This window comes from Silurus aristotelis (genome assembly GCF_946808225.1).
Source record: "Silurus aristotelis genome assembly, chromosome: 14".
In the NCBI taxonomy this organism is placed as follows: Eukaryota; Metazoa; Chordata; class Actinopteri; order Siluriformes; family Siluridae; genus Silurus; species Silurus aristotelis.
In genome coordinates, this window is record NC_139587.1 from 24,027,138 (window position 1) to 24,046,834 (window position 19,697).

At 41.0% G+C, this 19,697-nt stretch overlaps 1 protein-coding gene and 1 long non-coding RNA gene across 2 annotated transcripts; one reads left to right on the forward strand and one right to left on the reverse strand.

The window, feature by feature from the left end:
* Positions 1-930: 930 nt before the first annotated feature.
* Positions 931-19,425, reverse strand: cry2 (cryptochrome circadian regulator 2). The gene is made up of 12 exons (XM_083561054.1): positions 18,947-19,425; positions 17,617-17,725; positions 13,667-13,809; positions 11,888-12,072; positions 11,022-11,110; positions 10,658-10,798; positions 10,182-10,493; positions 9,903-10,054; positions 7,354-7,556; positions 5,909-5,986; positions 4,863-5,097; positions 931-1,682 (listed from the first exon to the last, which is right to left on the reverse strand). The coding sequence occupies exons 1-11, from the start codon at positions 19,102-19,104 to the stop codon at positions 4,871-4,873; spliced, it is 1,797 nt and encodes a 598-aa protein (XP_083417180.1). The 5' UTR covers positions 19,105-19,425; the 3' UTR covers positions 931-1,682; positions 4,863-4,870.
* Positions 12,960-19,100, forward strand: LOC310737022. Its single transcript, XR_014536727.1, has 3 exons — positions 12,960-15,424; positions 15,567-16,873; positions 17,468-19,100. It is a non-coding gene; the product is annotated as an uncharacterized lncRNA (long non-coding RNA).
* Positions 19,426-19,697: the final 272 nt, after the last annotated feature.

Consider the following 19,697-nt stretch of genomic DNA (forward strand, 5'->3'; position numbering starts at 1 on the left):
CTCATCTATTAATGAAGAAAAAAAAACATTAAGGAAAGAAACACAGCTGTTTAAACACTAAGTGACAAAGCAGACATTACATCCGACAGATAAAGAAAACGAATGATTGTAAAAGTAAACCAGATAAATGTTTACTGTACGTGAGTAAGAAGGGCGAGGTTGTGTTTATTGGAAAAAGCAGAGTCGCCCTCTAGTGGAGTAAAATATATATGGACAAAGTTTGTGGACACCTGATAAAACCTGCTTTTTATTTGTGCTTTTTAATCATCCCATCCCCTCTACAATAACCTCCACTCTTCTGGAAAGATGTTCTAGATTATGGAGTGCGTTATAGAGATTTTTATTCAGACACAAGAGTGTTAGTAAAGTCAGGTACTGATGTAGGTGAGGTGAAGTGAGGAGGCCTGGGGTACAGTGTTCCACTTCTTCCCAAAGGTTTTAATAGGGTTGAGCTTTATAGCAGGAGATCTTCCACGCCAACCCATGCAAACCATATCCTCATGGCTTTGTGCACAGGGGCATCGTTATGCTGGAACTTGTTTGGGTGTCTTGTTTTGGGTGAATCCCTGAGCTTCTGCTCAGTAACCCGGAGCCTTTCCTCCAAAAGCGCAACTTTGATTATTTTCTTTTATTAATTTTGATTAAAAACAAGTGCTATTCACTTTGACTTTAAAACATTATGACAGGTATGTCTGGTTGGTGTAAACCCAGAGTACCCTCAGAGCTGATTTTACAGATGTGTCAGGAGATTTTCAGTATTTTCAGTGATAAATTTGATGCGAGTTTATGCGACTATGGACCAGTCACATTATACAGTATATATTTCACCACAGATCATAGAAATAACTTGTAGAAATGATCATTGAAATAACTTTGCCCCAGACATCTAATTCAGAATAACAGTAAAAGTAAAAACAAAACAAAAAAGTGTGTCAAAATGATGGATTTTATTTAGTGCAGATAAACAGTGCAGTAACTGCAGCGTCTTTCTCTCGACATCGCCTTCCAAAAATCATTGCTCACCCAACTGTCCTTAATCAAAGCATGAAAGTGCACACAGGGGCACGCCTGCTTCTCACCCCTGCAGAGCTTTTATCGCTCGAAACCTAAATAAACACTTGTACAACAGCAAAGATTAAATAAATAACGCTAGTCTGCTTGGCAGGGGACCCAGGCTTGTGAACGTGCATGATAACGTGGAATGTAGATAAACAAAGCGAACGTCCTTTAGACAGGAGAACTGGATGGACTTGTTTAAATCTTATGGAAAAGGAAGAAGAAAAAAAAAGTTCCTTCAAGCAATGCCTGATTAATGAATCTTCTTGAGCTTGTGCTGAGGTTATGAAATTTGAAATTATACTGTATAAAAAAAAAAATACAACACTGATAAATCGCTCTTAACCTGATTTAACGTGAAAGCTAGTTGTACTACGTTTAATGCTGATCAGGGCACGTTTGCTTTAAATACGAATGTGTCGTTAAAGCTCTAACTTTGCTGAACAGGTTAAAAACAACAGATGCTCCGTGTGTGCCGACCCCCGAACACGCTGCAGTGTCATTTCTTTATTCTTCCTCTCAGCTTGTACTCTGATGTGTTGCACTAATTTTCCTGTTGTGTGGATGGTTTTTGTTGTTGTTTCGCAGAGCATCCTTCCCCTTTTGTTTACCTTCATCTTCACAATCTGTGTAGAAAGGAAGAAAGGAAAAAAAAGGTTGGTTGCAGGGATTATCAATACAGTATTGTGCTGGGATGTAAAACAAGTGCACTGGTGCTGAGATTTATAGTACAGTCACTGTAGTGAACATTCTCACTGAAGGTGTGGTCTTTTTTTAGCCACATTCTTAATAAGGTAGGTGTGGCCACTGTGCTATTCAAGTCCGTGAAGGAGGTGTAGCCTCTGTACACAACAAGCTCAATGAAGATAGGGTAGCCTCTGAGCCTGCCAGTCTCATTGTAGGTAAGGCCTGTATGCCCGCCAGTCTCAGTGAAGGAGTCGTGGCCCGTGCGCCCGCCAGTCTCAGTGAAGGAGTCGTGGCCCGTGCGCCCGCCAGTCTCAGTGAAGGAGTCGTGGCCCGTGCGCCCGCCAGTCTCAGTGAAGGAGTCGTGGCCCGTGCGCCCGCCAGTCTCAGTGAAGGAGTCGTGGCCCGTGCGCCCGCCAGTCTCAGTGAAGGAGTCGTGGCCCGTGCGCCCGCCAGTCTCAGTGAAGGAGTCGTGGCCCGTGCGCCCGCCAGTCTCAGTGAAGGAGTCGTGGCCCGTGCGCCCGCCAGTCTCAGTGAAGGAGTCGTGGCCCGTGCGCCCGCCTGTCTCAGTGAAGGAGTCGTGGCCCGTGCGCCCGCCTGTCTCAGTGAAGGAGTCGTGGCCCGTGCGCCCGCCAGTCTCAGTGAAGGAGTCGTGGCCCGTGCGCCCGCCAGTCTCAGTGAAGGAGTCGTGGCCCGTGCGCCCGCCAGTCTCAGTGAAGGAGTCGTGGCCCGTGCGCCCGCCAGTCTCAGTGAAGGAGGTGTGGCCCGTGCGCCCGCCAGTCTCAGTGAAGGGGGTGTGGCCCGTGCGCCCGTCAGTCTCATTGAAGGAGGTGTGGCCCGTGCGCCCGTCAGTCTCATTGAAGGAGGTGTGGCCTATGTAACTAACTTTCTCAGTAAAGGAAGTAACTTTAAGTGTCTGTCAGTCTCAGTGATGGACATGTGACTTCTGTGCCTGTAAGTCTCAGTGATAAAGGCGTGACCTCGAGTGCACGTCAGTTTCTAGTGATGGAAGTGTGACCCTATTGCCTATTAGTCTCAGTGAAGGAGGAGTGGCCTCTGTGCCTGTCAGTCTCAGTGATGGAGGTGTGACCTCTGTTCCAGTCAGTCTCAGTGATGGAGGTGTGGCCTCTATGTCTGTATGTCCCAAGACACAGTACATAATAACCTGTGACCATTTACAATGATAAACTAATAATAATTGGTAATAAATGTAAAACAAGAAAGAGGGTTTGAAACTTACAATGAAGTCTGAAGAGGTCATATTTATACTACTTCACCCTTTTAGACCAAATCAGCATATACAGTGCCTTGCGAAAGTATTTGGCCCCCTTAAACTTTGTGACCTTTTGCCACATTTCAGGCTTCAAACATAAAGATAAAAAACAAATTTTTTTGTGAAGAATCAACAACAAGTGGGACACAATCATGAAGTGGAACGAAATTTATTGGATATTTCAAACTTTAACAAATAAAAAACTGAAAAATTGGGCGTGCAAAATTATTCAGCCCCATTACTTTCAGTGCAGCAAACTCTCTCCAGAAGTTCAGTGAGGATCTCTGAATGATCCAATGTTGACCTAAATGACTAATGATGATAAATAGAATCCACCTGTGTGTAATCAAGTCTCCGTATAAATGCACCTGCACTGTGATAGTCTCAGAGGTCCGTTTAAAGCGCAGAGAGCATCATGAAGAACAAGGAACACACCAGGCAGGTCCGAGATACTGTTGTGGAGAAGTTTAAAGCCGGATTCGGATACAAAAAGATTTCCCAAGCTTTAAACATCCCAAGGAGCACTGTGCAAGCGATAATATTGAAATGGAAGGAGTATCAGACCACTGCAAGTCTACCAAGACCTGGCCGTCCCTCTAAACTTTCAGCTCATACAAGGAGAAGACTGATCAGAGATGCAGCCAAGAGGCCCATGATCACTTTGGATGAACTGCAGAGATCTACAGCTGAGGTTGGAGACTCTGTCCATAGGACAACAATCAGTCGTATACTGCACAAATCTGGCCTTTATGGAAGAGTGGCAAGAAGAAAGCCATTTCTTAAAGATATCCATAAAAAGTGTTGTTTAAAGTTTGCCACAAGCCACCTGGGAGACACACCAAACATGTGGAAGAAGGTGCTCTGGTCAGATGAAACCAAAATCGAACTTTTTGGCAACAATGCAAAACGTTATGTTTGGCGTAAAAGCAACACAGCTCATCACCCTGAACACACCATCCCCACTGTCAAACATGGTGGTGGCAGCATCATGGTTTGGGCCTGCTTTTCTTCAGCAGTGACAGGGAAGATGGTTAAAATTGATGGGACGATGGATGGAGCCAAATACAGGACCATTCTGGAAGAAAACCTGATGGAGTCTGCAAAAGACCTGAGACTGGGACGGAGATTTGTCTTCCAACAAGACAATGATCCAAAACATAAAGCAAAATCTACAATGGAATGGTTCACAAATAAACATATCCAGGTGTTAGAATGGCCAAGTCAAAGTCCAGACCTGAATCCAATCGAGAATCTGTGGAAAGAACTGAACACTGCTGTTCACAAATGCTCTCCATCCAACCTCACTGAGCTCGAGCTGTTTTGCAAGGAGGAATGGGCAAAGATTTCAGTCTCTCGATGTGCAAAACTGATAGAGACATACCCCAAGCGACTTACAGCTGTAATCGCAGCAAAAGGTGGCGCTACAAAGTATTAACTTAAGGGGGCTGAATAATTTTGCACGCCCAATTTTTCAGTTTTTTATTTGTTAAAAAAAGTTTGAAATATCCAATAAATTTCGTTCCACTTCATGATTGTGTCCCACTTGTTGTTGATTCTTCACAAAAAATTACAGTTTTATATCTTTATGTTTGAAGCCTGAAATGTGGCAAAAGGTCGCAAAGTTCAAGGGGGCCGAATACTTTCGCAAGGCACTGTATACCAAAACATGCCTTACAGGCTATCAGTCAAGCTTTTTCCACATTGCATTTCATATTCACAAACTCTCATTAATATACATTTCAAATCCAAGGCCAACAATATATGTCAGGAACGGCAAAAAAAATAAATAATTTTATTGTACAGAAAAAAATGCCCTGCTGTGAATGAGTCCGTGTGTGTGATTCATCACCTGCTCAGTCACTCCTTGCTGTTCGTACGCAGCTGCTCAGCTATCGTCTGACTAGTGTGTTGCACTTTGGGGTTCTGCGAGTTCTGTGGTTCAGAGGAGCGACCTCGTTTTCTCACGGCTGCAGGAGCCGATGAAGGCTCGGGATCCGGGTCCTGGTCTGGATCAGGGTCGGGATCTGTTTGAGGTGGCTGTGGTTCAAACTCAGGCTGTGGCTGATGGGACATCGAGATGGAACCTGGAGGAAAAATTTATTTTGATATTTATATGCTTATATACTTTCACAACAATGTCTTAATTCTGCACTTATGACCAGTAACAAAGAATAAAAAAAAATAATTAAAAAAGAATCCTTCCATAAGAATAATTATATGTACCATTTATGGAAGGCGTCTCCAGTGCTTTGTTACAGTCAGTATATTTTCAGACATAGGAACGTATTCGGGACAGATGGACTTTCCATCTGGACTTTCCATTGTTGTAGCTGGTTTCTAGCAGTTATAGTGCAAGTGATAACAGGAAAACTTGCGGTTATCAGCAATCAACTAACTTCAGGGTGGAAACAGCAGTTTGGGCCACATTACACCATGTCGTCATTGACTTTTTCAATATCAGCACACTTTAAAATGTTTTATTTAATGATTTACTCTCCTGACTGTGAATCTGTAAGATTTTCTGTCGTTTTATTGACTGCTGGCTTTATGCATGCAATTACATGGCTTAGTTTTTTGAATGGTTCAACTAAACCCTTATTCCACTGGCTGTTAATCCTAACTGTGTGCAATTCCCACTGCGTTTCCAGTCACTTATAGGAAGAATTCATGACCATTATAGAACCTGATTACAAAGTCATACATGGCTATCAATATAAAAGTAAATAAACATAGTTTAAGATAAGGTTTAAACATTAACCATAACCCGATTGGTACATTCAGAGACTACAGTGCCAGAGCTCTTTAGATGTTGTTGTTGCTTTTCCTTTTCCAGGAAAACGAGGCAAAAATAAGCCTTACATGCACAAAAAACTGCTGCAACTGCATGTTTCTTACCGCTGCTGCTGGCCTGAGAGTCGTCCGACATTGACGGCTCTGCCTCCTCCTGAATGGTGGGCACCGAGGCTAGCAAACCTGTTGAGTTAACAAATAGGCTTCAGATTATTAATTTGGTGGGTTACTGCAGTTTCTCTCTTAGTCTTTCAATCGAGGTTTACATTTAAGATTTTCACAATATATACATTAATACAAAAATCTCATAGGATGTGAACATTTTTTTTCCCCCAGACAGTTTCATTAATGACATGTTCCAAAAATTTTACGTAAAAGCTTATTTAAACATATTATGACAAGTTTTCTCATACAGTTTTTAAAACACAGTGCCTGTGAAATGTTTGTTGATTCATGTGTCTGTCTTTCACCTAACCTTACCTTTGGTTGATAAGGTAGGTACCAATATCTATATCCATAACACACACACACACACACACACACACACACACACGCACACGAACAACAGCTTTACACACTCTTGGCATCCAGACAGTTTGTTTCTTCAAACATTCAGCTGAAATACTTTGCTGTGCCTCTTGTAAAACTTGACAAAGTTCTTCTTCACTAGTTGGAGATTTCTTTCTGTCCTTGCGATCCGGTTCATCCCGGAACAGTTCAATAGGTTTTAGGTGCGGTGACTGGGCAGGCCGTTCCAAGATAGATATTACTCTAACCGACTGTTTGCTTTCTAAATAACACTTACTGAGCTTGAATGTATTGTTCGAGGTCATCGCCTTGTTGTATGGTAAAATCAGTTCTAATTAGCAGATGGAATTGCATGGTGTTAAAGAATGGAATAGAGTCTGCTAACATCAGTTCTTCTGTTAGAAGCAAACATTTTCAATTTGGACTCCTCTGTCTACAGAACTTTCCTCCAGTCATTCACTGCCTTTGACCTAGACTAGCTTATAAACAACTAGAACATGCATGTGTCTCGAAAACTATAAAAATAAACTTTTGACAGGCTTCGTATGAGGCCCACTTGGAGGTCAAGTAGGTTCAAAACCAAGGTTGACGCATGCACTTGAAAAAAGTCCCGTTATCTAATTCACTGTGTTGCTGTAGGTCGAAAGGCCTCGGAAAACCTGAGGTAATTACTCCATTAGGATAAAAGTATGGTGCTAAAAAGGCTGCTTGTGTTATCCACTCAATTTATTATCACTGTTGTCCTGTTACATCCAACCTCATTTTATTTTACAGAGAATAAAAGGGCAAATGTGTGGGTTTTAGGGGGCAGCACTAGTGAAAAAAACAACCCAAAAATTCTAATGAGAGCATTAGCATGTTGTAACAGCACTTGACCCTACACCAGAGTGTTCTTTCCAGAATGTTTCAACCTGTTGCAAAGAATAACATGGCTTGCTCATACAAGGCTGCTTGTGTGTGTGTGTGTGTGTGTGTGTGTGTGTGTGTGTGTGTGTGTGTGTGTGTGAGAGAGAGAGACTCACTAAGGCCTCTGTAGTGAGAAAGCTGCTGATAGACTTGCTTCATCCTCTCGATGTTGAGGCGGCTACTCTCTGCATGGTTTAACATGGGTTTGGGATAATGGACTCCCACAATGCAGTTCGCTGCCTTCTGAATCGACTCGGGTGTATTCCAAGGCTCGTAGATGTAGCGGCTCGGGTAGTCCTTCAGCTCGGGAATATATCTCCTGTGCACGGAAAATACAAAAATTAGCACAGAAACCCAATATTTTTAAATAGAAAATCTTCATTAGAAGTGATGCTAGTTATCATATCATCACATAGAGTATAGACTATCCGTAAAGAGGTATGATGATCAGAAGTGGGAGAGTGGGTGGGGCTTCCAGGGTGTCAGCTCCAACTGGAGTGTTCATAAGTCAATCATTTCATGATGACAAAAGTCTATTGTCCTTTTTTTTTTTCATTCATTTCATTGTCAGTTTATTGAAGGCTGGTCTTAGTTTTAGCAAGTGTAGTTTTTTTTTGTTTAAATGCATCTCCTGTGTCGATCCAACTGTCAAAAATTGCAAATTCTACAGCTAAACCGTAACTATTGGCACCTCTGTACTTGTGTTTCTGTGAAGCCTTTGATAAAGTGATGGTGGACAGAAATCATGAAAAGAAGCACATAATATATAATAATAAGAAATTACTAAAACTAAAGCTTTACATATTTTATCTTCCAGAGAGCAGACAGTTATGTGAATACTTTTTATTTCTATGGTTGTCATGGTTATACATTCTGAGATGTGATTTTGAAGAGTAAACCAATCCGTCTCAGAGCTAAAAAGAACAGTTGAACTTTGCCTACACGAAACGCTGTTAAACTGCTGCTGTGAACTTTATCCCTGGAAGCTCCTAACGCTCTACACACTGCCCCTCACCTCCCTAGTCACGTTTATATAACATTTTCCTAAAAGGGCCTTGGGGTCTGATGTTGGTCATGAAGTGAATCTCAAAGCTAATATAACTACTAGACTATTATAACTTAAAATAAAAAATACCTCTAAAACATATTAAGCTGTGTAATGTTTATTTATTTTTGTTAGAGCCAATTTTAAAATCTTCTTAGGACGTTTAAAGAAATAATAAAAAGCAATATACGAGATAAGAAGTTTAACAGCTGTAGATGCAGATTTTGTGTTTGTGTTCTAAATCAATTCTGTTTTCCTAGAAAGCAAAAATTCAACACTGGTCACATCTTGTGTGGTTTGTTATATAGAAACAGCGCATGATTGGTTAAAACATCATTCCAAACAATTTACATTGAACTATTACTCATCTCAAAGAGTCAAGAACATTTACTCCAATTTCATTCAAGTATTTTGCTCTTAATTAGACCTCTAATGTGATCATAGCATTAGTAGGGTTCCAATCAGTCCTAGCAGAAATGCATAGTGTTGAAATATGGAATGGTTGCCATGTTGGTTCCTTTAATGCCAAAAGAACACAAAACTATTAAGCTTCTAGCTCCATGCTTGTCTGTGAGGCAGTCTGCTAACATCGTTTTGGCACGTAAACATTTTGTTTTCGCAAGCGGTCCCGAATTCAGTTCATCATAAAAAATGAGTAGCGTTACAAGAATCCGTAGGTTTCCGCTTATTTTCCGCTTATATCCTCTGACGTCAAAAGAAAAGGGCGGAGTTGAAGACATACGTCACCAGCCAATGAAAATAAAGAATGCAGTAACGTTGTTAAATGTTGAGCTATTTTATGAGTTGCTCGGTAGCTCCTGGTTCCATAACGTCAGCTGACTGCACAAGACTGTAGAAGTATTTGGAAAGGACATTACTCACAATCTTACATTCCGGTGCTCATGCAAGTTCTCACTCTCCAGTGTTCTGTATTGTTTTAAATATTTACTTTTGATATCACTCAAATGAGGATGGGGTCCCCTCTCAAGGTTCCTCTCAAGGTTTCTTCCTCATAACATCTAGGGAAGTTTTTTCTTGCCACAGTCACCATGGCTGCTCATCAGGGATACAAACACATTGCTCACCTTAACTCTAAAATTCTCTAAAGCTGCTTTGAGACAAGGTCTGTTGTGAAAAGTGCTATAGAAATAAACTTGACGTGTATCTTTAACGCAGCCCCTTTTTTGACGTCATAAATAGCAGAGAAACTACGCATAGGCTATGCTACACTACTGTACTACAGTACTCACTATAAATGTGATCTTTCTACAAAATTACACAAAATTCATCTCACTATATTCTTGCAAATGTTTTCTGTGTGTGTGTTTAAAGAGTGTGGGAGGACGATTTATGGCTTAAACAATAATATTGTTCAATATTTTTTGGTTTTGGTACGTAACTACAGCGATACGAGAGGGACGACTGTATAACCTTTTCATGATTAAAACAAAGATTCCCATATGATTTTTCTACACCATTGAACAATCTTTAAAAGCATGTTTAAGAGTAATTATTCATGAGTGATTTTCCGAAGCTTTGCACATAATGACCCAGGACAGTCTCAGACTGTATAGTGAGCACTGCGTGTTCAATTTATGATCATGATTTTTAAAAAGTTACCGTATGTAGTCTCCGCTGGGGTCGATGCGGCGTCCGAAGCCCACGGGACAGTAGCAGTGGAAGAACTGCTGGAAGAAAGCGCTGCAGGAAAGCCACATCCAGCTTCCAGCATTTACGCTCCAGTCAGAGTCCAGCAGCAGCTCTTCAAACACCTGTACATGATGATGATCACACCACACGCAGAACCTCACCAACACGTTCACTTTGTTACTTCAGTTTCTTATGAAAAGTGTCAAAACTCTTGCTTTGATTTGACTCAACACTCAGAATCGGCTGTACCTTCATGCCGTTCTCCCAGCTGATCCACAGGTCTCCTCGGGTGAGGAAGCAGGCCACGGCGTGGCGTGCTAGGTGATGGATCCAGCCCTCCTGCCTCAACTGGCACATGATGGCATCGATCCAGGGGAAGCCCGTCCTGCCTTCGGCCCACTTGGCCAACGCTTCGGGATTGTGGTCCCAAGGGATTTGCACGCAAATGGGGTTGCCTTCCATGCGATCGAAGCTGGGGTTGTTGGTAGCCGCGGTGTAGAAGAACTCACGCCACAGCAGCTGCCTGAACAGCGAGAGAGGAGGACTGGAGCGTCGGCGCAGCTGGGAAAGACAAATATCATCATCATCATCTTCATCACGTCAGTGTTTTTTTTCTAGCAAACAAGTTCCTGGTATAAATTACATTCAAGAAGGTTTAGTTCATGAATTGAAGACTTAAGAAACCTGTTCTAATTAGTGAAAATTTCTCGTCACCATTCACTGACCTTCATGTAGAGTTCACGCAAGTGGTAATAAAGCACTCGTGATGACAAGCAGCCGAAACAGAGGTATGGACTCAGTCCAGTAGGACTGGCAAACAGCGAGTGGGCCTTGATTCGAGGACGCTCAAAACTTGCCGCCCATGCCTAACCACACACACACACACACACACACACACACACACACACACACACACACACACACACACACACACACACACACACACACACACACACACACAAAACGACCGGATTAAACAAAAAGGCTTATAGGTTCAATTGTAGGGTATAAATCAACTGAATAGTTAAATGTGTTTTTTTTTATTTTATTTTTTATCAATTTCTATTGTTTTTTTTTTTTAGGATTCACCTTTCTGTCCAGATGCTTATTGAGTCTCTCCAGAGCCTCAGTTTCACCACCTCTCCAAACTGGCACAGCCTCGCCCTGAGGTTTAAACCCTGATGCAAACAACCACACAAGATCAACATTAGGGGTGGAAAATGTTCAGGAATTTATGGAAATTTATATAAACTGTATCATATACAAAACACACTGTAAATAAAACTTTATAAAAACAAACATGTAAGTAGAACTATAGAATAACCTGCAATTGTGTCAATTCCTAGTTTATACCCATGGCAAGTTTACAAACTTTCACATACAGAGTTTCACAACCCTACTCATTCGATATTGACTGCTTAACCCACACCTTAGTATTCAACAACAGTATAATGACGTATACATTCATCACAGAATCATAAACAGCCTTTATCTGTCACATAGAAATTACACCACAGTGAATTTTTGCCTTGAATATCCAAGGTTGGGATCAGACTAAGGGCCTCACTCAAGGGCCAAACAGGGGCAGTATGGTGGCGATGGGGCTTGAACATAAATCAGTAACCCAGAGTTTTAACTGTGATGCTCGTGACGTGCAGCTGCTCATAAAAAAAGGAATCCCGAAGAGTATTGCATTGAAATCTCATTAAAGAGTAAAGATGCTTTTTACTCATCACAGGTGAATTTCTTTCTTCACATTTACAAGCGACGTTAAAAAGCATGGGTCAGAGCGCAGGATAAGACATGATAAAGTGTCCCTGGAGTGCAAAGGGTTAAGAGCATGGTGATACTGGGGACTTGAACCACTGAACTTCTGATTAGTAACCCAGACTGCGATACAACTGTATCCAGGCAAAATATAAAAACAGGTATGTAACAAGTAAACGATGCCTAACCGAGCTCCTGCAGCGAGGGCACGCCATAACGCTTGTCGTGGTTCTCCGAGAGCTGAGAGCTGCGGCCGGCCATCTGCCCAGGCGTGATGGTGGGCAGCGGCTTCTTGGGCAGCTCGAGGCGGCTCACGATGGCCTGAAAGCGTTTGAAGGTAAGCGGTGGATGGTTGTTGTTCATCTCGATGATCCTGAATAGAACAAGGACAAAAGTTATTGCAGCTTATCGATTGAATAATTGACTGGGTTCAGAATAATTCACTTCACTAACATCACTCTAAATACATTAGATATATATATATAGAAAATATTGGTTGACTTTTTTTTGGTGTTGTTTGTTTAATTGTAGCCTGATTGTCCTATAAATAAAATTTTAAGAGTAGTTTGAATGTTTTGTAAATATATAAATTCTATACATCAAGAGCGTTTCCTGTTCTGGCACCGAGGTGGTGGAATGAACTTCCCCTAGATGTCCAAACAGCTGAGTCACTGCCTAATTTCAAACGACAGGCAAAGACATCAATAGTACACACATTCTTCAGTGTACATTAAGAGTACAGAATACAGATACTCATGTTTTAAAAGACTGGCAAAAGTTGAAGTTCTGACTACACTTTTTGACTCAAGTAAAGAAGTTTGGGCTCTGACATGTACTTAAGTAAAAAGTATCCATTATTTCTGAACATCCACCATATAGAACACAAGCAGATAAAAGATAAACACATGATCAGGAATGCATCTGGTTTTGGTCATGTTTGCATCGCTGACTCCCTCAGTCTCATCCATGTTAACCCCAAACCTCTTGTTGCCTTCTGCCACGCTTATTTATTTATTTATTTTTTAAAGTGCACTTGGCTTTTAATCACTGCACATGGCTTGTCTTATCAGCTGAAAGATCCTGAATCTCTCTTACTTTTAGCTTCCACAAGCCCAACAGCCGGTTTCTTTATTTTTAGGCTTGACCTTACGCAACAGTCCTCTCTGATTCATTGTACAATTTTCTTTGTGTGGTTGGGAGTCAGGTGTTTTGGTTTTGGTACGTAACTACAGCGATACGCGAGGGACGACTGTATAACGACTGCTGCATGTGTGTGTGAGGAGCCAGCATGCAGCTGGAGCATGTGCGCTATTTTGAATTACATACACTTTTCGGTTCTGCTTGTCATTCTGTCTCGCTGCCACACGCTGTGACTGAAGAGTCACTCAGCACTGCACATGGTGCTCAGTGTGACCTGCAGTGGCACTTGTCCGCAGGCAGAGGGCGCACGGAACGGTCGAGTCTGTACAGTACTGACGCACTTAACCCTGGCTCTTTCTGGTTTGGAGCTTGTCCACGTGCATGGTGTGTATTAAACACACCAATCCCATTTATATAAGAGTGATGGCCCACAGTCTGGCATGCTGGCACTCTCTAGGACTTTCCTTTCCGCACAGTTATACAATCTGACAGCGGTATTTGTTATTCTTAACCCAGATGGCTCGACTGCAGTATCTCTGCTTTCACATCGTGTTGTTAGTTATGCACGCTGACTGAAAAACAAGCTTGCAGGTTTACTCGAAGCCTGCGGTGCATATCGTGGGTTCTAAGCAGAGCTCGAAGTTTATTAACGATGCTTAAATTGACGAGGTGTTGACGATACCATTTCTAACCATTTTTATCCCATTACCAAACATTGAATGTAGAACGTACAATCTGTGTGAAAGTGACAGAGTGTAGATAATAAACTCAACGTGTTCCTGTGTGCGTCTGTGCAGAGTTGAAAAGGAAAGAATATTTCTACACACCTGTCTGGATTGTAGAGTGTGTGTGAGTGCCTCACGATCGTCTCCACGCCAAACTCCTGGGCCATTTTAATGATGGCCCCATCACGCTCCTTACCGTACGGCTCTGAGTCATACTCGAATGTCAGACGAGTCACGTTCCACTCCTGAGGAAGCATGAGAGAGAGAATGAGAGATTACGAGAGAGAGAGAGCGATAGAAGAGTGAATAGGTCTACTAGGACCATTAAGGACAATTAAGACTGCTCCATGTAATCAAATACACTAAATATTACTGGCAGAACAGTAGTGGGCAACATAGCAAACAGATTATATACACACAATTAGAGGTCAACTGATGCATATGGATTTACAGATAGCCAAGTTGCCAATAACCGATTAATCAACCGATTAAAACAAACATATTCAATGCAAAATGGTACTGAACTTTATTGCAGACATAAAAAAAAATAATGAAACAGTACTGAATCTTGAAAATATCTTAAATACAATAAACATAAATTATTAATAAATCTAATAGAATTTATCAATTATAAATAATAAATATAATATAGCGCTCTCTGTGCAGCACGCAGTCTCGTGTGCAGAAAAAACACAGCACGTGGCATCAGTGTTTCGCCTCTAGAGGCCGCTCTCGTATCATCAGTGGACCGAAAGCCGGGAAAAACTATTGCTATGGATTTTTGCTGAGAACTCCAGCAAAACCGATTCATTGGTCGAATTCTACACACATGTACAATATGTACAAAAGTATTGGGGCACCTCACTTTTCCACTCTTTTGGCTGAATTAGCACAAATCTCACTCCAAGTACACTTTCAAATCTAGAGGAACATCTTCCCAGAAGAGTGGCGGTGATTATCACAGCAAATGGGGACTAAATGTGAAACGTGCCGTTCTAAAAGCACACAGGAACAAAATAGTGTTTATATTGGGAATATTCTTTCTGATGTGTACAGAAAGGAAAGCAGATAAGCAGCTGAATGCCATATTTGACAAAAATCCTTGAATTATTTGTATCGGTTTCTGGTTTTGTAGTCACATTATACAACAGTGGCTTGTCTAAAACTGGGAACAAGAATACCTTTACACTTAACCTTTCTTAAGGAAGTGATCAGGTTTGGGTCTTCTAGCTCAAATAAAGAAATAAAATATAATCCTACAGCATCCATAGACATACCATACCAACTTTTTGGTAACAGTTTTGGGAAGAACCACATATGGCTGGAAAGTCAGGCGTAACAATACTTTTGTCCAGCATTTTACAGAGAAAAAAAAAACTGCGTCTGGAGAAGCAAATTAATTGAACATCAGTAATGACAAATTTAGTGATGTATCAACAATCGCAAGCTGCGTTTCCTTTCTCTAAATAAAACTTCGAAAGAGAGAAAAAGCAGACAGGCCGCGAAAGGTTCCCTTATTGTAAATAATACAAGGAACTATATTGTCTCACTGACTTTCCACAGCATGAAAATACAACTCAAAAGTTATGCAAAAACAGACGTCTCTCTTTGTGAACAAACCCGTTTCCAAGTTAACAAAACCCAAACAAATTCAAGCCAGTTTAATGAGGTTAATATGTTCCACTCTATTGTACAAAAAAACTGGATTGTTACTCAGTGTACTAGAAGTTTCACTGAGCGAAAAATCTGGAAATAAAACTGCATTATTTAAGCAGATTAGAGTCATAATTTCTTTCTTTATATTAAAATATAATGAAATGAGAGGAACCATGTCAACTTAGATTTCAATATAATTGGTTGGTAAAATGCGCTTTTATTTCACCTCACGGCCCTCAATTTAATCTGATTTTTGGCACTTAATAGGATAAATTTTGGCACCTCTGGGATAAACTGATTGAAAACGCCAATATCTTTTATGTTACTTTGCATTTAATTTATACAGGTAAACTGTCTTGACACATTCACTCAAACAATTTGTAAAAACACATTAGAACAGAATAAAAAGTATATATAAGGAGTAGGAACAGATCCTGAAAGAAATTTTGTATTAAACCGTTTCATTCTTTCTAATACTAAGATGAACCTCAAACTGGAAATCTTTTTTATATATAATTATTTAGTGACTGCAAAGTTTTATTTATTGTCCTTGCAAATTGAATCTGCTGTAGTAAAAGTAGAAGAACAATGGTGAAGGCCACTTCCATAGTGCTCACAGCTGCTTTGTCCAATTTAGGTTTGAGAGCTCCTACCTGTAGGCCATGTAGTGAAGGTTACCATGGTGATAAAAATCGCTAAAAACCAATCCCCAATGCTAAAAGCAAAAAACAATACCCTGACTTAACATTATATTTACACATTAAAAATTGTAGTTGTTGAGGTATAAGAGGAATCACACAAACACTCCAAACAATGACGTCACAAAAATAGTGTGAAATTATACATAATACAAAAAAAAACAAACAACAACAACAACAACTGGCTGCATGACTACATATTACATTTGCCCTAAACAAAATTGTCAGCAATGAGACCTAGTCATCATCATCATCATCATCATCTAATTACTTTCTTACTAATTTGTGTTTATTGTGTGACTTTGAATGTATTTTTTTTCCCCCATTTCTTTTCTGTCATTTGTCAAACTGGTGAAACCTATAGAATAAATACACCTCGGCCAATACACGTAGCAGGCGCTGGGGTACGGCGCGTTTAACATCACATCGCTACGGAAACAGCGCGCATACAACCCACAACCGAACAGTCTCGTTCTCGACATCTCATTTCGTTCAAGTAATTTAATTACAGGAATATTGCTTTCCAGAACAAGTAGTGAACAAAAAGGTGAAATCACTCAACTGTGAATTCAAATATGACTTGTGATTTGCATTTCTTATCCAAATACTGGCGAAAAATGCTAATTATACTCCTTAATTAGCTGTTGGACTTTTTTAATTGTAAGCTGTCAAGCATAAAAAAGTTTGTTAAACTCCTTCAAGGAGGAAAATCCAACATGGATCGTGGCGGATTGAAGCCGGGAACATTCCGTTATGAGGAAAAACTGTTGTGCGTCATATCTGTGATTTGTTTATATAAAAATAATTTTTCTTTCTCAAGTTGGCAGGTGTGAAAAATGCATTTCCTGATCTGTCCATACCTGAAGATGCCACTAACATCAAAGCGCCTAAGCTCAACAGTCAATTTAATTCATTTCACTGTGCAAGAGTATAAAAAATTACAGATCCAATTACAGTAAAACCCCGTTGTACGAGCAACCTATAGTACGAGCAAACGGAGATACGAGCAAACTCGCTCGCACAATTTTACCCTGTTTCATGAGCAAATTTCGAAGGCACGAGCAAACCCACGCTGCCGGTTCCCCGTTTTCTGCGGAGGGTCGCATCAGTCGCTTAGTTGATGACGTATCACTTGTCGCTCTCGTTGTTCAGTTCAGAAAAAAATTAACTTTTTTTAGTTTTATATTTTTATTTTACTAGAAATCTTGAATAATGTCTGCCATGTAAATCAGTGATGGTGCTGTGAAAACGAAAGTAAATAGAATTACCATGGAAACCGAGGAGGTTACGAGCGTGGTGCGCGTCTCACACTCACAATCAACCACTACCACATGGGTAAGTATTAAATTATGTTTACATTACGGTATTTTGCGGTGTATGTGTTTGTTAAAATAGGCTACAATTACTTTTTAAGTGCAGAAATAAGCGATCGAATGAGATCTCGAAACGGATTAAATCACTTTTACATTCATTCTTATGAGGGAAATCAGTTCGAACGTACGAGCAAATGGACCTACGAGCAATTTTCAAGAACGAATTACTGTACCAGCATTTTTCTACATAACAGCGTTTTCAGAACAGTCTCCGTTTCCATCCCAACCCTGATCAGGCTAAAGCTCTCACTTAAAATGAAGAAATGTATGATTACACACTTTAGGGCATCCAGGGACCAAAAACAATGGAGTTTCACAAACTGACCTTGAACAGTCTGGGAAACACATCTGCGGGTTGCCCTCGCACCACAAACAACCTCGAGTTTAGTTTCCTTAAACTCGTATCCAGATCTTCTAACGACTCCAGGAGAAATCTGCAGAAAAAAAAAGCTTAGGAGGTTACAAAATATGTTAAACAAATTAAAATGGTCACTTGTGCTGTTATAAATACTGTTTTATTCCTCCTACAACAGAGCAGTTTTCCAACACGAAACTCATCACATACAGCAGAGTGAAATTCATTCTTCGCATATCCAAGCTTGTTAGGATCTGGGCTCAGCCATGATACAGCAGAGAGGGTTAAGGGCCTTGTTCAAGGACCCAACATAGGAGCTTGGTTGTGCTGGGGCTTGAAACCTTGACCTTCCCACGAGTAACCCAGAACCCTAAACATTGGCTGACACTTCCTAAAAATGTATCTATTAAAAACCTGAAATCATATTAGTTATCAATTTATATTTATGCTTAGTGTTGCAGACATTCATCCCTGTTATCACTTACACTAGAACAGCTGTGTTCTGAACATACAAAAAACTCCCTTTCTGTGTTGAAAAACCTCAAGTTACAGCTTTTCCTCTGACTGTCACAAATACATTTTTTTTTAATATCCCATAAACATGTTTACACAAATAACAACAGATAAACGCGGATTTCAAATCAGTTTAATGCAAAATATCCGGTTATTCTAGTAACCTAGACGAGCGCATTAGTATCACTCCTGTGATTTGCCTTGCAGCCGGAACTACTTTCAAAGCTGCAGTTGACAAAACTTAACTACTAAGACTCACCACAATCACACAGAGCTGTAACGTAAAACAAAACATATTAAAATTGCAAAGCTATAACGATATAATCGTCACTTTCTTATTACCAAAGGCACAAAAAAAAAACGCCCCGATAAAATAATAACGCCATCGTTATATAGTTCCTGCAATTGTGTGCAATAACCTCGTACACGTGCGGCCGCGTCTCAAAAACAGCATTTGAAGTGCGCAGATCGGGTTAAATCCGGGCACTTCTTCGTGTACAGTTAATCTGTAGACTTAGCCGACGTCGCGCGCACTTCAAGATAAACCGAGGAAGCAATTTGAGAAACGACCGAAAGTTGTTACGTTTGTCAGAGTCAACGATTAGGTGGTTAATGACGCGTTTAGATTTTTTCTTTGCCTTTTTAAGGGGCGGGAAAGACAATTAATCTTAAATGTATCCAAATAAACACACGCATAAACTCGGGATGGGAAATAAAACAAGAACGAGACCGATCACGTGGAAAGTTGTGGGTGCGCAGGTGACCGATGAAAGCAGCCCTCCCTCACCTCCACCGGTTGACTCCGACGTTCGCCGCTCCAGCGAACCACGGATCCAGGACGTAAACACAGCGCGCCGTGTCCGCGCCATTTAACGCCTCCTGCAGCGACGGGTTGTCGTGGAGTCGCAGCCCTTTTCGGAACCAATGCACTGAATTCACCACCATGGTCGTGAAAATCCCTCCAGCACGCAGATCGCCTCGAAGCTAATCACCGACCGAGCCCTGTGCCCGGTTGTCCACAGCTGACGGTCTCTCCCCGAACCTCTCCGCCTGTCTCAGAAGCTTCCGATGAAGTTTCAGCTCATTGGTTAATTCCCAAACGCCCTCCTTATCCCCGCCCTAGTGCACTTCGAAGTAAACAATTCACAAGCACTTTAGCGCCCTGCATAGGGCCCTTACACCTCAATCAGGATGGCGTTTGGGATTCGGCCAGCAAAACCCCGGATAGCCGACGTAACGCTTGCTCGGCCACCCTCTCTCGCTCGCGGATTGGTCGGAAATCGCGCACGTGCACGAAATATGCAAATAAAGTAAATAGAAGGGGGAGGGACGCGTCCAGAGACGCTGCTATTGGTGGCTCGGCACGTGTTGGCTTCACGTTACTCTCAGAAATGATTTTTGCGTTTTAATGAATGTTTGAACTTTGTTAAATACAAAAAAATATATATTAATGCTGTAATAAGGCGATAAAGTAATGATACATTTTATGACCCTCGTTTATAAATCACTATTTTTTTGCATTTGTATGTATGAATATG